We start from the raw sequence: 20,383 nt of genomic DNA, 5'->3' as shown, positions 1-20,383 counted from the left end.
GCGAGAAATGCTAAAATATTGAATCAATATTTTACTTTTTCGCTATGATCAGCTCGTCAAAGAATATAAGGATACGTACTTGAAACCACTGACCATGGCAATTTAGCCCACGGGATGAAATGCCTGGACAGCAGCAGTTATGAGTAGCCTGATTGTCCATTTAACCTGTCCTGTGTTTAACATCTCAGCGCGTTCTTTATCTGATTGGCCGCCATTTAGGTTAGGCTATTCGATCGGAGAAACACGATGTTTCCGTCTCTTTGCATTGTCATTCATTTTATCTCCAGCCTGTAGACTACAGAAAAGGCCGCATAGCCTACTCTGTCTACCATATGCTATATCTGATACATGATTTATGTTAGATCGTTTTTGGGACGGAACGTTGGTTGAGCGCTGCAGAGATGAATCTCTCCAACAGCACCCTGGAGAAGCACGCTGGGAATGGACGAGATAAATATTTAATTTCCTTGCCTTTGACAAAGTGGGTACTGCTTATCCCAAGGCGGCGTCAGCGCTCACCTAAAAAGCCCATAATGCCACTGGTTGAGAGAAATTGTCATTGTTTTTTAGCAAAATTATGTGAGGTTTTATGTGTTGTTGGAGGTGCTTCTTGGCCAGTTTAGCTCAGAAAATTCCCATGCTCAGAAAATGCTGCCTAATCCTGCCTAAATGAGCGGGCCGACCCTACTTGTTCTTGTCTCCTTGTCTTGTTCTTTTGTGTGTTTGTGTTTGTTTGACTCTTTTCTCTGGTTGAGATGACCTGTCCGCCTTTGTGAGATAGAGCGAGACAGAGAGAGGAAGACTTGTGTGTCTAGTGAGGTGTCTGTCTGTCTGTCTGTCCTGTCTGTCTGTCTGTCTGTCTGTCTGTCTGTCTGTCTGTCTGTCTGTCTGTCTGTCTGTCTGTCTGTCTGTCTGTCTGTCTGTCTGTCTGTCTGTCTGTCTGTCTGTCTGTCTGTGAGCACAAGCCCCTTCTTGTAGTAGCCTAGTTCAGTCTGTTGTCTCTGCCTACCAGGTCTGTTTGGTCTCTGTCTACCAGGTCTGTTTGGTCTCTGTCTACCAGGTCTGTTTGGTCTCTGCCTACCAGGTCTGTTTGGTCTCTGTCTACCAGGTCTGTTTGGTCTCTGTCTACCAGGTCTGTTTGGTCTCTGTCTACCAGGTCTGTTTGGTCTCTGTCTACCAGGTCTGTTTGGTCTCTGCCTACCAGGTCTGTTTGGTCTCTGTCTACCAGGTCTGTTTGGTCTCTGTCTACCAGGTCTGTTTGGTCTCTGTCTACCAGGTCTGTTTGGTCTCTCGTGTGCTTGACTGTCTGTATAGAGTACCTGCCTGTCTGATCATCTGTTTGTTTATCAAGGCTGTCAATCATCTCTTCTCAGCTCCATTTTTCTCTCTGGCCTTCTTCCCCCCTCTCCTCTCACTTTCTCTCTCCCTTCCTTCTCTTATTTTCTTCCCCCTAACCTCCTTCCTCTCCTTCTACCTCCCTTCCCTCTCTCCTTCTACCTCCCTTCCCTCTCTCAGATGGCAAGTCTGCGTGCTGAGAAGACGTTCCCTCAGTGTGAATCAGAGGGGCCAGAGGACCAAGTCAAGCCCATGCTGGACTGGGCCATCGGGGGCTTCCTGCCTAAGGGCCAAGAAGGCCTCAAACCCACAGACAACCCTGGTGAGACTCACCAACCAAAGCCAATATAAGGTCTAAATGTAATGGCTGGGTTTTTCTCTTGACTCCTCCTGTACTGTCTTGTCTAATATGGGCACGTTGAAGGGATAGTTAACTTTTTAGAGTTGTTTTGTTGTTGAAACTTCTCAAATGCGAATGATCCCTTGAATCAATGTTTTAGTTTTCACATCATACAGTAATTTGGAATGCGCCTAGGAAGTACATATGTAGTCCAATAGATCGCCGTTATAGCACCCAACTTAAAGGTGCAATATGCAGAAATTGCTCCGCCATTTTGTTGCTAAAATTCTAGTAGTTCAGGTGCTTTCAGTTTATTGTACCATCTAAACCGCTGTGAAATATATTTTCAATAACCAAAAATATTATATTTTCAGCTTTTTGAAGCTGGTGTACAAAATTGAAAAATAAAAGACGCAAAAACAACATTTATGAACGGGAAGCATAGAAATAGCGCATATATAACAGATCTACTGCTTCTTGAGAGTGACAGATCCATAACTCATATTTCTATGTGAATTTGGTCGGATCGCCCCAAAAAGTTACATATTGTGGCTTTAAACGATAGCCCCAGTTAGTGCTGAGACAGTAGTTGCTGACATATTTAAGAGTTCCACCATTACTTTCTCTCTATCAATATGACACGTTTTTAATTAAATACTTTTATTAGAAGACTTACGTCATTTATTCCTGTCTCTACTTGGCATCCTAATCTGCCTCTCCTCTCTCTCTCACATGATCGGTTAACTGTATGGTGGCACGTTGGTATTTCATTAGAGAGGAGGGGTGGTTATAGCCTAGGTACCTGTTCCTTTAGCTAATCCACTTCCTGTGCTCCGGTTTCCACTAGTTACCACAGCCACAAAGTCAAAATGGCCTAGATCATAAAAATGTATGAAAAGGTTAGGGTTAGGCATAAGGTTAGCAGTGTGGCTAAGGTTAGGGTTGAGGTTAGGGTTGGGTTTAGGTTTAAAACAGTGGAGGCTGCTGAGGGGAGGACAGCTCATGGTAATGGCTGGAATGGATCAAATGGAAAGGCATCAAATACATGGATACCATGTGTATTTGCTATCATTCCACTGATTCCGCTCCAGCCATTACCACTAGCCCGTTCTCCCCAATTAAGATGCCACCAGCCTCCTGTGGTTTAAAATCAGATTTTAACAAGAGAACTGTTAGAAATAGATAGGGTTTATGACTTTGTGGCTGTGGTAGCTAGTGATGACCAAAGTTGCTAGCTCACATCGAAATTCTCAAACTAAATACATACTGCAATTCCAACCACAAAATGTCGTCTTAGTTTTGATTGTAAACCTAAAAATACCACAACTTGCCTAGCTAACAGCTAAATGTTTGTTTTTGACTTTGTTATAAATTCTTATTCTATTTCCGAAGCTCCACATGTTGGATAATATTAATGTTATTTCCAACAACCAACGAGCAACTCCACCGTAAATACAGCGCATGTTGAACGTCGAGATTGCCAAAAGGCCAGTCTCTTTTGCAATGACAAGGAGTGGAATGTTATCAGAAAAGACCGGTACTCACACTAGGGTGGTTAAGGGTTATCTCCTGTTTAGTATGTTTCATTATGTCATCCACCATACTCCGTAGGTAAGGGTTCAATGGGTTTGTCGGGTCTAGTGGACCAGTATTACTTGGCCAATAATTCACAGTAATATCAACTGGTATACAGTAATATTACATATATTTGTAGAGTATTTTAGGTACAGTGTACTTTCTTCTACATGCTTTGACGGTTGTCTGTCTGTGTGTGTGTGTGTGTGTGTGTGTGTGTGTGTGTGTGTGTGTGTGTGTGTGTGTGTGTGTGTGTGTGTGTGTGTGTGTGTGTGTGTGTGTGTGTCTGTGTGTCCTCTCCAGATAGCAACACGTTGAACCACCAGGTTTTGGACGTCAGTCTGACAGAGTATTTCCCGACAGCCAAGAGGCCCCGCATCAGCCTGTGTAAGGCCAAAAGCGGCCCAGAGGAGGTCTACAGTCGAGGTCAGAGGTCAACCAAACGGGTCAACCTGGGGTTATCAGGGTCGTATTTATTAGTCACCAAATGGAAGAAAACAGAAACAGGGAGGGGACTACTTGGATTGGTCCTATCAGAAACACTAATTTCCCATTTCCGTTGCAACATTTTTCTAACACTTTATGCCCCAATGAATACGATCCTGGAGTCGTCTGTGATTTATTGCTATGGCATGTTATTATTCATGTGACTCAAGACCTGTCTTTAATTATTGACCTGCATGCGTCTCTCTCTCCTCTCTGCCCTTCAGAACAAATGGTGCATGAAGTTTTGAAGAATAACAGAAGTATAGAAGGTACGTTCTCCTTTTAGTTTCAGATATTTCTTTCTAGTTGACATACAAGGGCCTTCAGATATTGTAGAAAGTTTTCATACCCCTTGACTTATTCCACATTTTGTTGTGTTACAGCCTGAATTCAAAATGAATTAAATTGTTATTTTCTTCCTCACCCACCCATTCCTTCTGTTATTTAGGTTAGTATTGTGGAGTAACTACAATGTTGTTGATCCATCCTCAGTTTTCTCCTATAACAGCCTCTAAACTATTTTAAAATCAACCTTTGACCTCATGGTGAAATCCTTAAGAAGGACACCTGTATCTTTGTGGTGACTGGGTGTATTGATACACCATCCAAAGTGGAATTAATGACTCAAAGGGATATTCAATGTCTGCTTCTTTTTTTACCCATCTACCAATAGGTGCCCTTCTTTGCGAGGCATTGGAAAACCTCCCTGATCTTTGTGGTTGAATCTGTGTTTTAAAATCACTGCTCCACCCTCGGGACCTTACAGATATTTGTATGTGTGTGGTAGAGTTGAGGTAGTCATTTAAAAAATCATGTTAAACACTTTTATTGGACACAGAGTGAGTCCATGCAATTTATTAAGCACATTTTTACTCCTGAACTTATTTAGACTTGCCATAACAAAGGGGTTGACTATTTATTGACTCAAGACATTTCAGCTTTTCATTTTGTATTCATTTAAAAAAAAAAAAAATGTAAACACTTTGACCTTATGGGGTATTGTGTGTAGGCCAGTGACTAAAAAACACCTCAACCCGTTTAAAATTCAGGCTGTAACACAACAAAATGTGGAAAAAGTCAAGGGGTGTGAATACTGTCTGAAGGCACCGTAGCTGTTGAACATGAGCTGCGAAAAAGTGTTTTCGTCAAGTCTTCGTCTATCTCATATTTGTTTCGTGCAGACTTTTGCCTCTCTTGCGGGAAGACAAGAGTGGCAACCTTCCACCCACTTTTTGAAGGAGGCCTTTGCCAAGCATGCAAGGTTAGTGCACTTCTCTATTGCCCTCTCATTCAGAAATGGCACGCTGACAAGAAATAGACCTATATTACCTTTACACTGTCATCACTGTCATCAGTCTCACACAGCCATCTTTACCAGCCACCACTGAGTCTAGATCCCATTGAAAGAGTCAGGACACCCTGAGGTGAATGACACCTACCTACCTAAACATATAATCCGATCCTGAACCCCTGCGCTGGTGTTTATTCACGTGTTTGTGCGGCTCTCTGGAAGAAGACTTTTCCACAGAAGTCATCAAGAGCTATTTTGTTAATAGAACCACTGTGTTCAGAACTTAAGAGAGAGACATGCCTAGGCCTGTCTCTCTTGTGTAAGGGACTAGAAGCATCGATACCAGGCCTGGCTGACTGCTTCTATTGACATACCTTCAGTCCAATAGATCATTACCACAGGTGTGTGAATGTTCACTGCATGATCATATGACGTAATCTCATCCTGACCTGGGTTCAATTACTATTCAAAATCTGGCAGATACTTTTAGAGTTTGCTTTAGCTTGCATGGAGTGCCAGAGGGGCAAGGTTTGTGGCGTTGTGACTATTCTATTTGCTCCAGGAAAGCACAATTAAGCCCAGCTAGAAGATTTGTAAGGGTTGCAAACCCAGGTCTAATCACATTATCTTATTGGGTTTCTGAAGCAATGGCCTTTATCCATATTTATCAAGGTCTCAGTAAGTTCTTATAGAAACTATTGGCTCAAGCATTCTCTTTATTATTAGCAGCTTTGTTGTTATAGGCCCGGTTCCATCATAGTTAAATAGCTATGGTTCAGCCCCTTGTTAAGTGCAATGGGTGCATGGTGAGTGACTGGTACAATTGCAGTGATGTTGTCAGTTTACAGCTTTGTCAATGTGTTATACAATGTGTCCCAGAGCAGTGCCTTTGTGTCTGTGGACTTTGGTCTCTGTGTTTAAAATACACAGATGTTAAGATTTCCCTTCCCAGGAACTGAGGCCTAGACCGAACCATGAAAAACAGACAACAGGCCCAGAACATTATTCCTCCTCCACCAAACTTTACAGATGGCACTATGCATTCGGGCAGGTAGCGTTCTCCTGGCATCCGCCAAACCCAGATTTGTCCGTCGGGACTGCCAGACGGTGAAGCTTCACTCCAGAGAACGTGTTTCCACTGCTCAAGAGTCTAATGGTGGTGAACTTTACACCACTCCGGGCCAAAGCTTGGCATTGCGCATGGTGATCTTAGGCTTGTATGCGGCTGCTTGACCATGGAAACCCATTTCATGAAGCTCCCGACGAACAGTTCTTGTGCTGACGTTGCTTCCAGAGGCAGTTTGGGAACTCGGTAGTGAGGACAGAGGATTTTTATGTGCTACAAGCTTCAGCACTCGGCGGTCCCATTCTGTGAGCTTGTGTGGCCTACCACTTCGCGGCTGAGCCGTTGTTGTTTCTAGATGTTTCACTTCACAATAACATCACTTACAGTTGACCGGGGCAGCTCTAGCAGGGCAGAAATTTGATGAACTGACTTGTTGGAAAGGTGGCATCCTATGACGGTGTCACGTTGAAAGCCACTGAGCTCTTAGAGTAAGGCCATTCTACTGACAGTGTTTGTCTATAGAGATTGCATGGTGGTGTGCTCGATTTTATACACCTACCAGCAACAGGTGTGGCTGAAATAGTCAAATCCACTCATTTGAAGGGGTGTCCACATACTTTTGTGTATATAGTGGATCTGTAACGGCCAACGTCAAAATGAGACCAAGGTGCAGGGGAGGATGTGTTCATCTTGAAAGATTTTAATGGACCGAATGAACACTTACAAAATAAACCAAAAAACGACCAGCAACAGTTCTGTCAGGTTACAAAAACTAAACAGGAAAATATTCACCCACAAAACCCAAAGGAAAAACAGGCTGCCTAAGTATGACTCCCAATCAGCAACAACGATGTACAGCTGTTCCTGATTGAGAGCCATACACGGCCGAAACAAAGAAATCCCAAACATAGAAAAACAGACATAGAATGCCCACCCAAATCACACCCTGACCAAACCTAAATAGAGACATAAAAAGGATCTCTCAGGTCAGGGCGTGACAGGATCTTTGTATTCGCATTCTTGTTTGATTTCCTGCATCACCATACATGCTCGAACTGGTTAAAGATCCTGGTGTCAAGAAATGTGGTATTTTTTTGGTTCTGTAAATCAACACTGGCGTCTAGATATTGTTGTTGATGAGTGTTGTTGCGTGCGTGTGGTAGGACGTGTACCTGGAGATCTCCTACATGTATGATGACGACGGCTACCAATCGTACTGCACGGTGTGCTGCGGGGGGCGCGAGGTGCTACTGTGTGGGAACGCCAACTGCTGCAGGTGGGACTCAACACTCACCTCATTAACCGTTTCTCTGTAATCTTCTACGAGTGTGGCCCAAATGCTGCCCTTGTCCCTTTTATACAGTCTTAGTGGAAAAAAGGGCCGCTTTCTAGAACCGGAAAAGGTTCTTCGGCCGTCCCCATAGGAGAACCCTTTTGAAGAACCCTTTTGGGTTCCAGGTAGAACCCTTTCCAGTGAGGTTTCTACATGGAACCCTAAAGGGTTCTACGTGGAACCAAAAAAGGGGGCAGCTGAAGAACACTCTTGGAACCCTTTTTTTCTAAAAGTGCATTGCACTACTTTATTGGCTGTGGTCAAATGTAGTGCACTAGGGAATATGGTGCTATTTGGGACACAAGCTGTATCTATACTGTGTCATTAGTGTAATATTCTGCGTCTTAACTGTAATCTGCTATATCTTAGTTCATTACCCTCTTTTACGTTCTGCCTTCTCAGTCAGCTTCTACTTTTTCTTTCACTCTCCTTTCTCTCTAACCTGTTGATTAGATGTACAGTGCTGTAAAAAAGTATTCTTTCTTCTATTTTTACATATTTTTTTATACTGAATGTACTGTTTGGTTTTTGCCAGACGTAATGGGACCCATCTCATCCGAAAAGTTGACTCAAGTTTGCCAAAAAAAAGCACCTGGATGATCATCAAGACTCTTGGTAGAATGTTCTATGGACAGATGATTCAAAAGTATAACTTTTTGGACGACATGGGTCTCATTATGCCTGGCGAAAACCAAACACTGAATTCCACAGTAAGAACCTCATACCATATCAAGCATGGTGGTGGTAGTGGGATGGTTTGGGCATGCTCTGCTGCCTCAGGACGACGACTTGTCTTAATAGAAGGAACCATGAATTTTGCTCTGCATCAGAGAATTCTACAGGAGAATGTCAGGCCATCCGTCTGTGAGCTGAAGCTGAAGCGCAGCTGGGTCATGCAGCAAGACAATGATCCAGAACACACAATCAAGTCTACATGAAAATGGTTAAATAGCAACAAATATGAAGTTTTGGAATGGCCTAGTCAAAGTCCAGACCTAATCCCAATTGAGATGTTGTGGCAGGACTTGAAACGAGCAGCTCATGCTTGAAAACCTACAAATATTGCTGAGTTAAAGCAGTTCTGCATGCAAGACTGGGACAAAATTCCTCCACAGCGACATTAGAGACTGATCAACAACTACAGGAAGCATTTGGTTGCATTCATTGCAGCTAAAGGTGGCACAACCAGTTATTGAGTTTTTCACATAAGGGAATTGGTTGTTGCGTAACTTTGTTAATTATATAAATAAATAAAATAGGTATACATTTTTTGGGTTATTTGTAAACATTATCCAATATTAGGTTTTGGTAAAAGATCTGATAACATTCAGTATAAAAAATATACAAAAATAGAGAAAATCAGAAAGAGGGCAAATACTTGTTCACGGCACTGTACATGTTTCCTCTCGATGTCACCTTTTATTTCCACTGGTTTCACCTGCTTTCTATCTCTGCTTTCTCTCTTCATCTCTCCCCCTCCCCCCTATCTTTCCTCCCCTCCCGCCATATCTCTCTCTCCCCCTCCCCCCATATCTCTGTCCCCTTCCCCCCATATCTCTCTCTCCCCCTCCCCCCATATCTCTCTCTCCCCTTCCCCCCATATCTCTCTCTCCCCTTCCCCCCATATCTCTCTCTCCCCTCCCCCCATATCTCTCTCTCCCCTTCCCCCCCATATCTCTCTCTCCCCCCTCCCCCCATATCTCTCTCTCCCCTTCCCCCATATCTCCCCCTCCCCCCATATCTCTCTCTCCCCTTCCCCCCATATCTCTCTCTCCCCCTGCCCCATATATCTCTCTCCCCCTCCCCCCATATCTCTCTCTCCCCTTCCCCCCATATCTCTCTCTCCCCTTCCCCCATATCTCTCTCTCCCCTTCCCCCCATATCTCTCTCTCCCCTCCCCCCATATCTCTCTCTCCCCTCCCCCCATATCTCTCTCTCCCCTTCCCCCCATATCTCTCTCTCCCCCTCCCCCCATATCTCTCTCTCCCCTTCCCCCATATCTCCCCCTCCCCCATATCTCTCTCTCCCCTTCCCCCCATATCTCTCTCTCCCCCTCCCCCCATATCTCTCTCTCCCCTCCCCCCATATCTCTCTCTCCCCTTCCCCCCATATCTCTCTCTCCCCCTCCCCCCATATCTCTCTCTCCCCTTCCCCCATATCTCCCCCTCCCCCATATCTCTCTCTCCCCTTCCCCCATATCTCTCTCTCCCCTCCCCCCCATATCTCTCTCTCCCCTTCCCCCCATATCTCTCTCTCCCCTTCCCCCCATATCTCTCTCTCCCCTTCCCCCCCATATCTCTCTCTCCCCTTCCCCCCATATCTCTCTCTCCCCCTCCCCCCCAAATCTCTCTCTCCCCTTCCCCCCATATCTCTCTCTCCCCTTCCCCCATATCTCCCCCTCCCCCATATCTCTCTCTCCCCTTCCCCCATATCTCTCTCTCCCCCCTCCCCCCATATCTCTCTCTCCCCTTCCCCCCATATCTCTCTCTCCCCCTCCCCCCATATCTCTCTCTCCCCTTCCCCCCATATCTCTCTCTCCCCTTCCCCCCCATATCTCTCTCTCCCCTTCCCCCATATCTCTCTCTCCCCTTCCCCCCATATCTCTCTCTCCCCTTCCCCCCATATCTCTCTCTCCCCTTCCCCCCATATCTCTCTCTCCCCTTCCCCCCATATCTCTCTCTCCCCCTTCCCCCCATATCTCTCTCTCCCCTTCCCCCCCAATCTCTCTCTCCCCTTCCCCCCATATCTCTCTCTCCCCTTCCCCCCATATCTCTCTCTCCCCCTCCCCCCCAAATCTCTCTCTCCCCTTCCCCCCATATCTCTCTCTCCCCTTCCCCCATATCTCTCTCTCCCCCCTCCCCCCATATCTCTCTCTCCCCTTCCCCCCATATCTCTCTCCCCTCCCCCCATATCTCTCTCTCCCCTTCCCCTCCATATCTCTCTCCCCTTCCCCCCATATCTCTCTCTCCCCCTCCCCCATATCTCTCTCTCCCCTTCCCCCCATATCTCTCTCCCCCTGCCCCATATCTCTCTCTCCCCTTCCCCCCATATCTCTCTCTCCCCCTCCCCCCATATCTCTCTCTCCCCCTGCCCCATATCTCCCCCTCCCCCCATATCTCTCTCTCCCCCTTCCCCCCATATCTCTCTCTCCCCCTGCCCCATATCCTATCTCTCTCTCCCCTTCCCCCCATATCTCTCTCTCCCCCCTCCCCCCATATCTCTCTCTCCCCTTCCCCCCATATCTCTCTCTCCCCTTCCCCCACATATCCCTTTCTCCCCTCCCCCATATATCCCTCTCACTCCCTGCCTTTCCTCCCTTCTCCCTCCCTCCCCTTCCCCCACTCCCTTCCCCATATCCCTCTCTCCCCCTGCCTTCCCTCCACCCCTTCCTTCCCCCTCTCCCCTCCCCTACTCGTCCATCTCCCCTTCTCCCCCCTCAACCTTATCACACCCGTCTGTCTCCTCCCCTGCAGGTGTTTCTGTGTCGACTGTCTGGACATTCTGGTGGGCGCAGGGGCGTCGAACAGTGCCCGTAACCTGGACCCGTGGCGCTGCTTCATGTGCCAGCCCCTGCAGAACTACGGCGTGCTGAAACGACGCCACGACTGGAGCATGAAGCTGCAGGAGTTCTTCGTCAACGACAACGGCCAGGAGTTTGTGAGTCCCATCAAGATGCTTTAGTTAACTCCTCACATTGACCTTGTCCCAGTACCGAGGCCAAACTAACTTAGCTCATACAGTATCTAGGGCCTGCCGTTCTTCTTGGTCAGGTCACAGGGTCAGGAAAACTTCAGGGTCCCACTCCTAGCGACATTACTACAGTACATACAGTGTCTGTGTTTGTTTATATAAACATTTTGATTTGGTCTATATGTTTCTCAGGAAAGCCCAAAGATCTACCGGGCTGTCCCTGCAGAACAGAGGCGCCCCATCCGCGTGCTCTCACTGTTCGATGGCATCGCCACTGGTAAGTGTGTGTGTGTGTGTGTGTGTGTGTGTGTGTGTGTGTGTGTGTGTGTGCGCACGCACACGCATAGGTGTCAATGCATTACTCAAGTTTAGTATTCAGAACCCGTAAAAAAAATATCTTGACGTATGTTTACCTGGTGTGTGTTTAGGATACTTAGTGCTACGAGACCTAGGATTCAAAGTGGACCATTATATTGCGTCAGAGGTGTGTGAAGATTCCATATCGGTGGGCGTCGTCCGACATGAAGGAAGAATCCAGTATGTGCATGATGTGCGCAACATCTCCAGGAAGAACGTAAGCAGATCAAATCTCCCTCCCTCTTTCTCTCTCTCTCTTCTCTTTTCACAGTCTTTACATATGGGTGGGCAGAACAAATTGAATCTGAGTTAAATCATATAGAGGGAGGGGTGAGAGAGGGGAGAGTAGAGTACTAGGGTTGTCTCTAAAGCAAAGATCCAATCCGTTCCCCAATGACTCATTATGTTGTTGTGTAAAGCAGGTGCTTCTTTTCCTTCTCCTAATTCAACATATGACGAAATATCGTTATATTTAGCAAAAAGTAATGCGTTACTTTACAATGTCACTTTGTGTGGAAAGTAATAAGTTATATTACTTTGTGTTACGTTCATAGGAAAAAATCTCAATCTCCCTGTTTGTTTGACTGTCGGAGGGAGCAAGGCGAACCGTGCGCACTCTACCAAATATAGGCTACTTACTAACTCGGGCTTGATCGCTGGTTTCTCCTTTCTTCGGTGGCGCTGCTTTCCTGTACTTGTCTACAAGTACTGCGCTATCATATGGGCTGCTTAGTTAGCCATATACACTACCGTTCAAAAGTTTAGGGTCACTTAGAAATGTCCTTGTTTTTGAAAGAAAAGCACATTTTTTTGTCCATTAAAATAACATAAAATTGATCAGAAATACAGTGTAGACATTGTTAATGTTGTAAATGACTATTGTAGCTGGAAACAGCTCATTTTTTATGGAATATCTACATAGGCGTACAGAGGCCCATTATCAGCAACCATCACTCCTGTGTTCCAATGGCACGTTGTGTTAGCTAATCCAAGTTTATCATTTTAAAAGGCTAATTAATCATTAAAAAACCTGTTTGCAATTATGTTAGCACAGCTGAAAACTGTTGTGCTGATTAAAGAAGCAATAAAACTGGCCTTCTGTAGACTAGTTGAGTATCTGGAGCATCAACATTTGTGGGTTTAATTACAGGCTCAAAATGGCCAGAAACAAAAAACGTTCTTCTGGAACTCGTCAGTATATTCTTGTTCTGAGAAATGAAGGCTATTCCATGCGAGAAATTGCCAAGAAACGGAAGACCTATTAATCGATACCGATTAATCGGTAAATTTTTATATATATATTTGTAATAATGACAATTGCAACAATACTGAATTAACTTAATATAATACATAAGGAGAAGAAAGTAAAAATGTAATATGTGCCATGTAAAATAGCTGAGAACATATCAAAGCTGGTGGTTCCTTTTAACATGAGTCTTCAATATTCCCAGTTTTAGGTTGTGTATATGAATTTATAGTACTATTTCTCTCTATACCATTTGTATTTCATATACCTTTGGCTATTGGATGTCCTTATAAGCACTATAGTATTTCCAGCCTAATCTCGTGAGTTGATAGGCTTGAAGTTATATTTTATCTAATGGGTGGCATCCGTTCCATATTTTATCTAACGGGTGGCATCCATAAGTCTAAATATTGCTGTTACATTGCACAACCTTCAATGTTATGTCATAAATATGTACAATTCTGGCAAATTAATTACGTCTTTGTTAGGAAGAAATGGTCTTCACACAGTTAGCAACGGCCCAAACTGCTGCATATACCCTGACTCTGCTTACACTGAACGCAAGAGAAGTGACACAATTTCTCTAGTTAATATTGCCTGCTAACATACATTTCTTTTAACTAAATATGCAGGTTAAAAAATATATACTTGTGTATTGATTTTAAGAAAGGCATTGATGTTTATGGTTAGGTACATTGGTGCTAAGATTGTGCTTTTTTCGCAAATGCACTTTTGTTAAATCATCACCCGTTTGGCGAAGTACGCTGTGATTCGATAAAAAATTAACAGGCACCGCATTGATTATATGCAACGCCGGACAAGCTAGTTAAACTAGTAATACCATCAACCATGTGTAGTTAACTAGTGACTATCTTAAGATTGATTGTTTTTCATAAGATAAGTTTAATGCTAGCTAGCAACTTACCTTGGCTCCTTGCTGCACTCGCGTAACAGTTGGTCAGCCTGTTACGCAGTCTCCTCGTGGATTGCAATGTAATCGGCCATAATCGGCATCCAAAAATGACGATTACCGATTGTTATGAAAACTTCAAATCGTCCCTAATTAATCGGCCGTGCCGATTAATCGGTCGTCCTCTAAAACAGACGCCTCACAAGTCCTCAACTGGCAGCTTCATTAAATAGTACCCGCAAAACACCAGTCTCAACGTCAACAGTGAAGAGACGACTCCGGGATGCTGGCCTTCTAGGCAGAGTTGTAAAGAAAAAGCCATATCTCGACTGGCCAATAAAAAGAAAAGATTAAGATGGGCAAAAGAACAGACACTGGACAGAGGAAGATTGGAAAAAGGTGTTATGGACAGACAAATCTAATTTTGAGGTGTTCGGATCACAAAGAAGAACATTCGTGAGATGCAGAAAAAAGGAAATGATGCTGGAGGAGTGCTTGCCGCCATCTGTCAAGCATGGTGGAGGCAATGTGATGGTCTGGGGGTGCTTTGGTGGTGGTAAAGTGGGAGATTTGTACAGGGTAAAAGGGATCTTGAAGAATGAAGGCTATCACTCCATTTTGCAACGCCATGCCATATCCTGTGGACGGTACTTAATTGGAAACAATTTCCTCCTACAACAGGACAATGACCCAAAGCACAGCTCCAAACTATACAATAACTATTTAGGGAAGAAGCAGTTAGCTGGTATTCTGTCTATAATGGAGTGGCCAGCACAGTCACTGGATCTCAACCCTATTGAGCTGTTGTGGGAGCAGCTTGACCGTATGGTACGTAAGAAGTGCCCATCAAGCCAATCCAACTTGTGGGAGGTGCTTCAGGAAGCATGGGGTGAAATCTCTTCAGATTACCTCATCAAATTGACAACTAGAATGCCAAAGTTCTGCAAGGCTGTAATTGCTCCAAGTGGATGATTCTTTGATGAAAGCAAAGTTTGAAGGACACAATTATTATTTCAATACAAAATAATTATTTATAACCTTGTCAACGTCTTGACTATATTTCCTATTCATTTTGCAACTCATGGAAAACAAGGACATTTCTAAGTGACCCCAAACTTTTGAACGGTAGTGTATACTGTAAGCCAAACATCTGTACAGATTTCCTATCTTTTCATTCAAAATCTTTCTCTCGAGATGTAGAGATGTATAAAGGGAACACTTGCCACTAGACAGGAAAGCCCTCTATGGGCTTTTCTATCACAGAAGCCATCAATGGCAAAGATCAGAGGTGCAACCTCTCTAAAAATGATTGTTGGTGCTATTTTATAAACAATACAAATCATTGGATTATGGAAACATGCGGCAGGTATAGTAACTGTAATAATATTACCCAATTTGAAAAAGTTATGCGTTACTTTACTCTATTACTCAATAATGTAATCTGATTACGTACAGTGCCTTGCAAAAGTATTCACCCCCTTGGCATTTTTCCTATTTTGTTGCATTACAACCTGTAATTTAAATAGATTTTCATTTGGATTTCATGTAATGGACATACACAAAATAGTTGAAATTGGTGACGTGAAATGAAAAAAAATAAAAACGGACAAGTGGTGCGTGCATATGTATTCACCCCCCTTTGCTATGAAGCCCCTAAATAAGATCTGGTGCAACCAATTACCTTCAGAAGTCACATAATTAGTTAAATAAAGTCCACCTGTGTACAATCTAAGTGTCACATGATCTCAGTATATATACACCTGTTCTGAAAGGCCCCAGAGTCTGCAACACAACTAAGCAAGGGGCACCACCAAGCAAGTGGCACCATGAAGACCAAGGAGCTCTCCAAACAGGTCAGGGACAAATTTGTGGAGAAGTACAGATCAGGGTTGGGTTATAAAAAAAAAATATGAAACTTTGAACATCCCACAGAGCACTATTAAATCCATTATTAAAACATTTAAAGAATATGGCACCACAACAAACCTGACAAGAGAGGGCCGCCCACCAAAACTCACGGATCTGGCAAGGAGGGCATTAATCAGAGAGGCAACAAAGAGACCAAAGATAACCCTGAAGGAGCTCCACAGCGGAGATTGGAGTATCTGTCCATTCGACCACTTTAAGCCATACACTCCACAGAGCTGGGCTTTACGGAAGAGTGGCCAGAAAAAAAGACATTGCTTAAGGAAAAAAATAAGCAAACACGTTTGGTGTTCGCCAAAAGGCATGTGGGAGACTCCCCAAACATATGGAAGAACGTACTCTGGTTAGATGAGACAAAAATTGAGCTTTTTGGCCAACAAGGAAAATGCTGTCTGGCGCAAACCCAACACCTCTCATCACCCCAAGAACACCATCCCTACATTGAAGCATGGTGGTGGCAGCATCATGCTGTGGGTATGTTTTTCATCGGCAGGGACTGGGAAACTAGTCAGAATTGAAGGAATGATGGATGGCGCTAAACACAGGGAAATTCTTGAGGGAAACCTGTTTCAGTCTTCCAGAGATTTAAGACTGGGACAGAGGTTCACCTTCCAGCAGGACAATGACCCTAAACATACTGCAAAAGCAACACTTGAGTGGTTTAAGGGGAAACATTTAAATGTCTTGGAATGGCCAAGTCAAAGCCCAGACCTCAATCTGTGGTATGACTTAAAGATTACTGTACACCAGCGGAACACATCCGACTTGAAGGAGCTGGAGCAGTCTAGCCTTTGAGAATGGGCAAAACTCCCAGTGGCTAGATGTGCCAAGCTTATAGAGACATACCCCAAGAGACTTGCAGCTGTAATTGCTGCAAAAGGTGGCTCTACAAAGTATTGACTTTGGGGGGGTGAATAGTTATGCACGTTTAAGTTTTCGTTTTTTTTGTCTTATTTCTTATTTGCTTCACAATAAAAAATATTTTGCATCTTCAAAGTGGTAGGCATGTTGTGTAAATCAAATGATACAAACCCCCCCAAAAATACATTTTAATTCCAGGTTGTAAGGCAACAAAATAGGAAAAATACCAAGGGGGGTGAATACTTTCGCAAGCCACTGTATAGTGTTACTTTTGTAATGCATTACCCCCAACACTGGTTATAAGGAGTAGTCCTCGTCAGTGTCATGGAAAATCAAACAATTGCACACATTCATACCACACACCTGTTACTGGTTTGTTCTGTCTGGACCAGGCCATTGCCTGTCCAGACAGTATTACCTTATTGTAGCCTAATGAGCCTCACCTTATAGTGAATGCCCTCCCCCCTGACCTACATTATGTGGATCCACAATGAAACCTATACAGACTCATGGGCTCGCAAGGACTCTTTTGAGAGCTTCAACACAAGAGCACAAGAGCACAAACATGCAAACACACCAACAGACAACATTAACCACTCCCAAGTCGAACCTAAACACATAGCTCCACCACAGCTGCAGAGAGGGGCGTGCTGCCGGGTTGCATGAGAGTCCGTGAGGTCATCTGGTTTATAGGACAAAGCACAGCCTCTTGTCAGATTAAATCCCCCAGAACCCATTCACCCCTTTGTCAGCGACTCAGAGCACTCCTCAAAGAGGGGCTGGGCCCGGGGAGGGTCTGCTCTGGCCCTGCTACACCCTCTCACTCTCTCTCTATCCAAGGCCTTTGTCACAGATGAAAAGGCCCCTATGTAGAGCTGAGGAGGAGGGGGGTGTTCTGTAGGGAAGTGGGATGGGTGGTATGGATGGGTGGGGGGAGGGAGGGGTGTTTCTGTATGGGTCGTTCTGTAGGGTGGGGGGTTGGGGATTATACAGTGCATTGAGAAAGTATTCACACCCCTTGACTTTTTCCACATTTTGACGTGTTGTTGTGTTTCATTTTTTACAAATTAAATAGGAAAAGCTGAAATGTCTTGAGTCAATAAGTATTCAACCCCTTTGTTATGGCAAGCCTAAATATGTTCAGGAGTAAACATTTGCTTAACATGTCACATACTGTATGTAAATGTGATATCAGTTTAAAAAAAATGTTTTATACATTTGCAAAAATGTCTAAAAACCAGTTTTTGGTTTGTTGTTATGGGGTATTGTGTGTAGATTGATGAGGGGGAAAAAACTATTTAATCAATTTTAGAATAAGGATATAATGTAACAAAATGTGGAAAAACTTAAGGGGTCTGAATACTTCCTGCATGCACTGTAATAAGTTGCATGGACTCACTCTGTGTGCAATAATAGTGTTTAACATGATTTTTAAAAGACTACCTGATCTCTGTACCCCACACATACAATTATCTGTAAGGTTCCTCAGTCGACCAGTGAATTTCAAACACAGATTCAACCACAAAGACCAGGGAGGTTTTCCAATGCCTCACAAAGAAGGGCACCTATTGGTAGATGGGTATAAAAAAAAGCAGACATTGAATATTCCTTTTAGCATGGTGAAGTTATTAATTACACTTTGGATGGTGTATGAATTGACCCAGTCACTACAAATATACAGGCGTCCTTCCTAACTGAGTTGCTGGAGAGGAAGGTATGGGGGATTTCACCATAAAGGATTTCACCATGATGCCAAAGGTGACTATAAAACAGTTACAGAGTTTAAGGAGCTGTGATAGGAGATAACTAACCTAAATGACAGCGTAAAAAGAAAAGGAAGACTATAGCATAAAATATTCCAAAACACGCATCCTGTTTGCAATAAGGCACTAAAGTAAAACTGCAAAAAATGTGGCAAAGAAATTAACTTTGTGTCCTGAATACAAAGCCTTATGTTTCGGGCAAATACAACACAGCACATCACTGAGTACCACTCTTCATATTTTCAAGGATGGTGGTGGCTGCATCATGTTATGGTTATGCTTGTCATTGGCAAGGACTATGGAGTTTTCTTTTTAGGAAAAAAATTTACGGAATAGAGCTAATCACAGGCAAAATCCTAGAGGAAAACATTGTTCAGTCTGCTTCCCACTGGAGACAAATTCACATTTTCAAGTCTTGCCATAGATTTTCAAGCCAATTGAGGTAAAAACTATAACTAGGCTACTCAGGTACATTCAATGTTGTCTTGGTAAGCAACACTTTGGCTTTGTGTTTTAGGTTATTGTCCAGGCTGTCTAGCAATATATCAACAACCAACTTGACATAGCTTGAAGAATTGTAAAAAGAATAATGTGCAAATATTGTACAATCCAAGCTCTTAGAGATTTACCCAGAAAGACTAACAGCTGTAATCGCTGCCAAAGGTGATTCTAACATGTATTGACTCAGGGGTGTGAATACTTATGTAAATTAGATATTTCTGTATTTCATTTTCAATAAATGTGCAAACATTTCTAAAGACATGCTTTCACTTTGTCATTATGGGGTATTTTGTGTAGATTGGTGAGAAAAATATCTATTTCATCCATTTTGAATTCAGGCTGTAATATAACAACATGTGGAATAAGTCAAGTACTTTCTGAAGGCACTGTACGTTGCGTTGGGGGTGGTGGCCAATATGGATGTGGTGATGGGGGGAGATGACACTATGTAGGATAGGATAGGGGGGGATTGGGAATGACAAACGGCAGATGGGGGCAGATGTTGGGGCATTGACGTGTGTTACACTCAGTCTGACAGTAGGTGGTGTGATTGTGTCACACAGATAGAAGAGTGGGGACCATTTGACCTGGTGATCGGAGGAAGCCCCTGTAATGACCTGTCTATCGTCAACCCCGCCAGGAAGGGATTGTACGGTAAGAGTTTGAATCAAAATAATGAATTTTAATCAAACTTCATTAAATGTATTAATAAGCATGCTTCACTTCACTCCAATTACACTTTAGAATTCTTGCCAAGTGTTACGGGCTAAAATTCCAGTGAAGTAGTTCTTATGCAAGTCATTTATATACATTCCCTCTTACATGTACGTTATAGACTTGTACCTCTAAACATCCAGGGCAACGTGTAAGGTATAAGAATCAGAGGGATATTTGAAACTCATAATGACAGATGTATTATTGGAATTAGGGCTGGGCGCTATACCGTATTTTACTTTAGACCACTATTGATGCACGGACCGGTTTGCGTTTTTACTTTACCTTCTGTAACGGTGTTTGAGTCATCTCTCTCCGCTCTCTCTCTCTCCATGCTGTTTTGCATCTAGACTTAGCTTGGCCCCGTTGATTAAGGAGCGCATTTGTTGTTGCTCGACCACGAGACTCTTGCGCTCAGTCCGCATGGTCAATGCAGCACACGTGTTGATGACTACGATGCTGTTTCCACTTTGCTTCTTAATATAAGTCCTCAAGTGTTATATAATTACACTATTATTTAGTGTTTCTTACATCTGCAAACAGCTAGTTTGTCTTTTCTTAGCAGGTTGTGGCGAAGACGTGTTAGCCACTAATGCTAATCACTAGTTAGTCAGAAAAAATGTAGCTAGCTATACAGCCTGATACCAGTGTTGGTGTAGGCTTCAATCAGCATGTTGTTTGTGTAACAATATCTTCTAAATCAAAGAGCATGAATATGTTAGCTACATGAAGTAGCTAAGAGAAATCATTGAACGTAGCCAAAGATTATAGTGTCCCCTAGGAAACACTGACCAACACTTTGGTTCTTACTGTGTCACAATAACTCCTCCCTGACATTTTAATTTGTTGTCATGTCAAATATCACTATTCAAAGTGTTATTATCTTAGAATTGGAATAAACATTATTTTTTCTTCATCCCTTCAGTTCACTCAAGTGTTTTGATCTAAATCGCAAGTCAGATCACAACATTTGGTTAAAAATAAGGCCT

General features: G+C 43.5%; 1 protein-coding gene across 2 annotated transcripts in view; it reads left to right on the top strand.

Moving 5' to 3' along the window:
• LOC115166262 (DNA (cytosine-5)-methyltransferase 3B) overlaps positions 1–20,383 on the top strand; it is a 55,561-nt gene that overhangs the window by 23,388 nt on the left and 11,790 nt on the right. For both annotated transcript variants that reach the window (XM_029720098.1, XM_029720099.1), the window contains exons 9-17: positions 1,516–1,657; positions 3,554–3,676; positions 3,961–4,005; positions 4,918–4,997; positions 7,257–7,369; positions 10,900–11,083; positions 11,309–11,393; positions 11,545–11,690; positions 19,244–19,334. In XM_029720098.1, the coding sequence (XP_029575958.1) occupies positions 1,516–1,657; positions 3,554–3,676; positions 3,961–4,005; positions 4,918–4,997; positions 7,257–7,369; positions 10,900–11,083; positions 11,309–11,393; positions 11,545–11,690; positions 19,244–19,334 (1,009 nt within the window). The remainder of the gene's footprint in view (positions 1–1,515; positions 1,658–3,553; positions 3,677–3,960; positions 4,006–4,917; positions 4,998–7,256; positions 7,370–10,899; positions 11,084–11,308; positions 11,394–11,544; positions 11,691–19,243; positions 19,335–20,383) is intronic.

Source organism: Salmo trutta, chromosome 28, assembly GCF_901001165.1.
Source record: "Salmo trutta chromosome 28, fSalTru1.1, whole genome shotgun sequence".
In the NCBI taxonomy this organism is placed as follows: Eukaryota; Metazoa; Chordata; class Actinopteri; order Salmoniformes; family Salmonidae; genus Salmo; species Salmo trutta.
The sequence above is the reverse complement of the archived record's forward strand: the minus strand, read 5'-3'. Positions and strand labels throughout refer to the sequence as shown.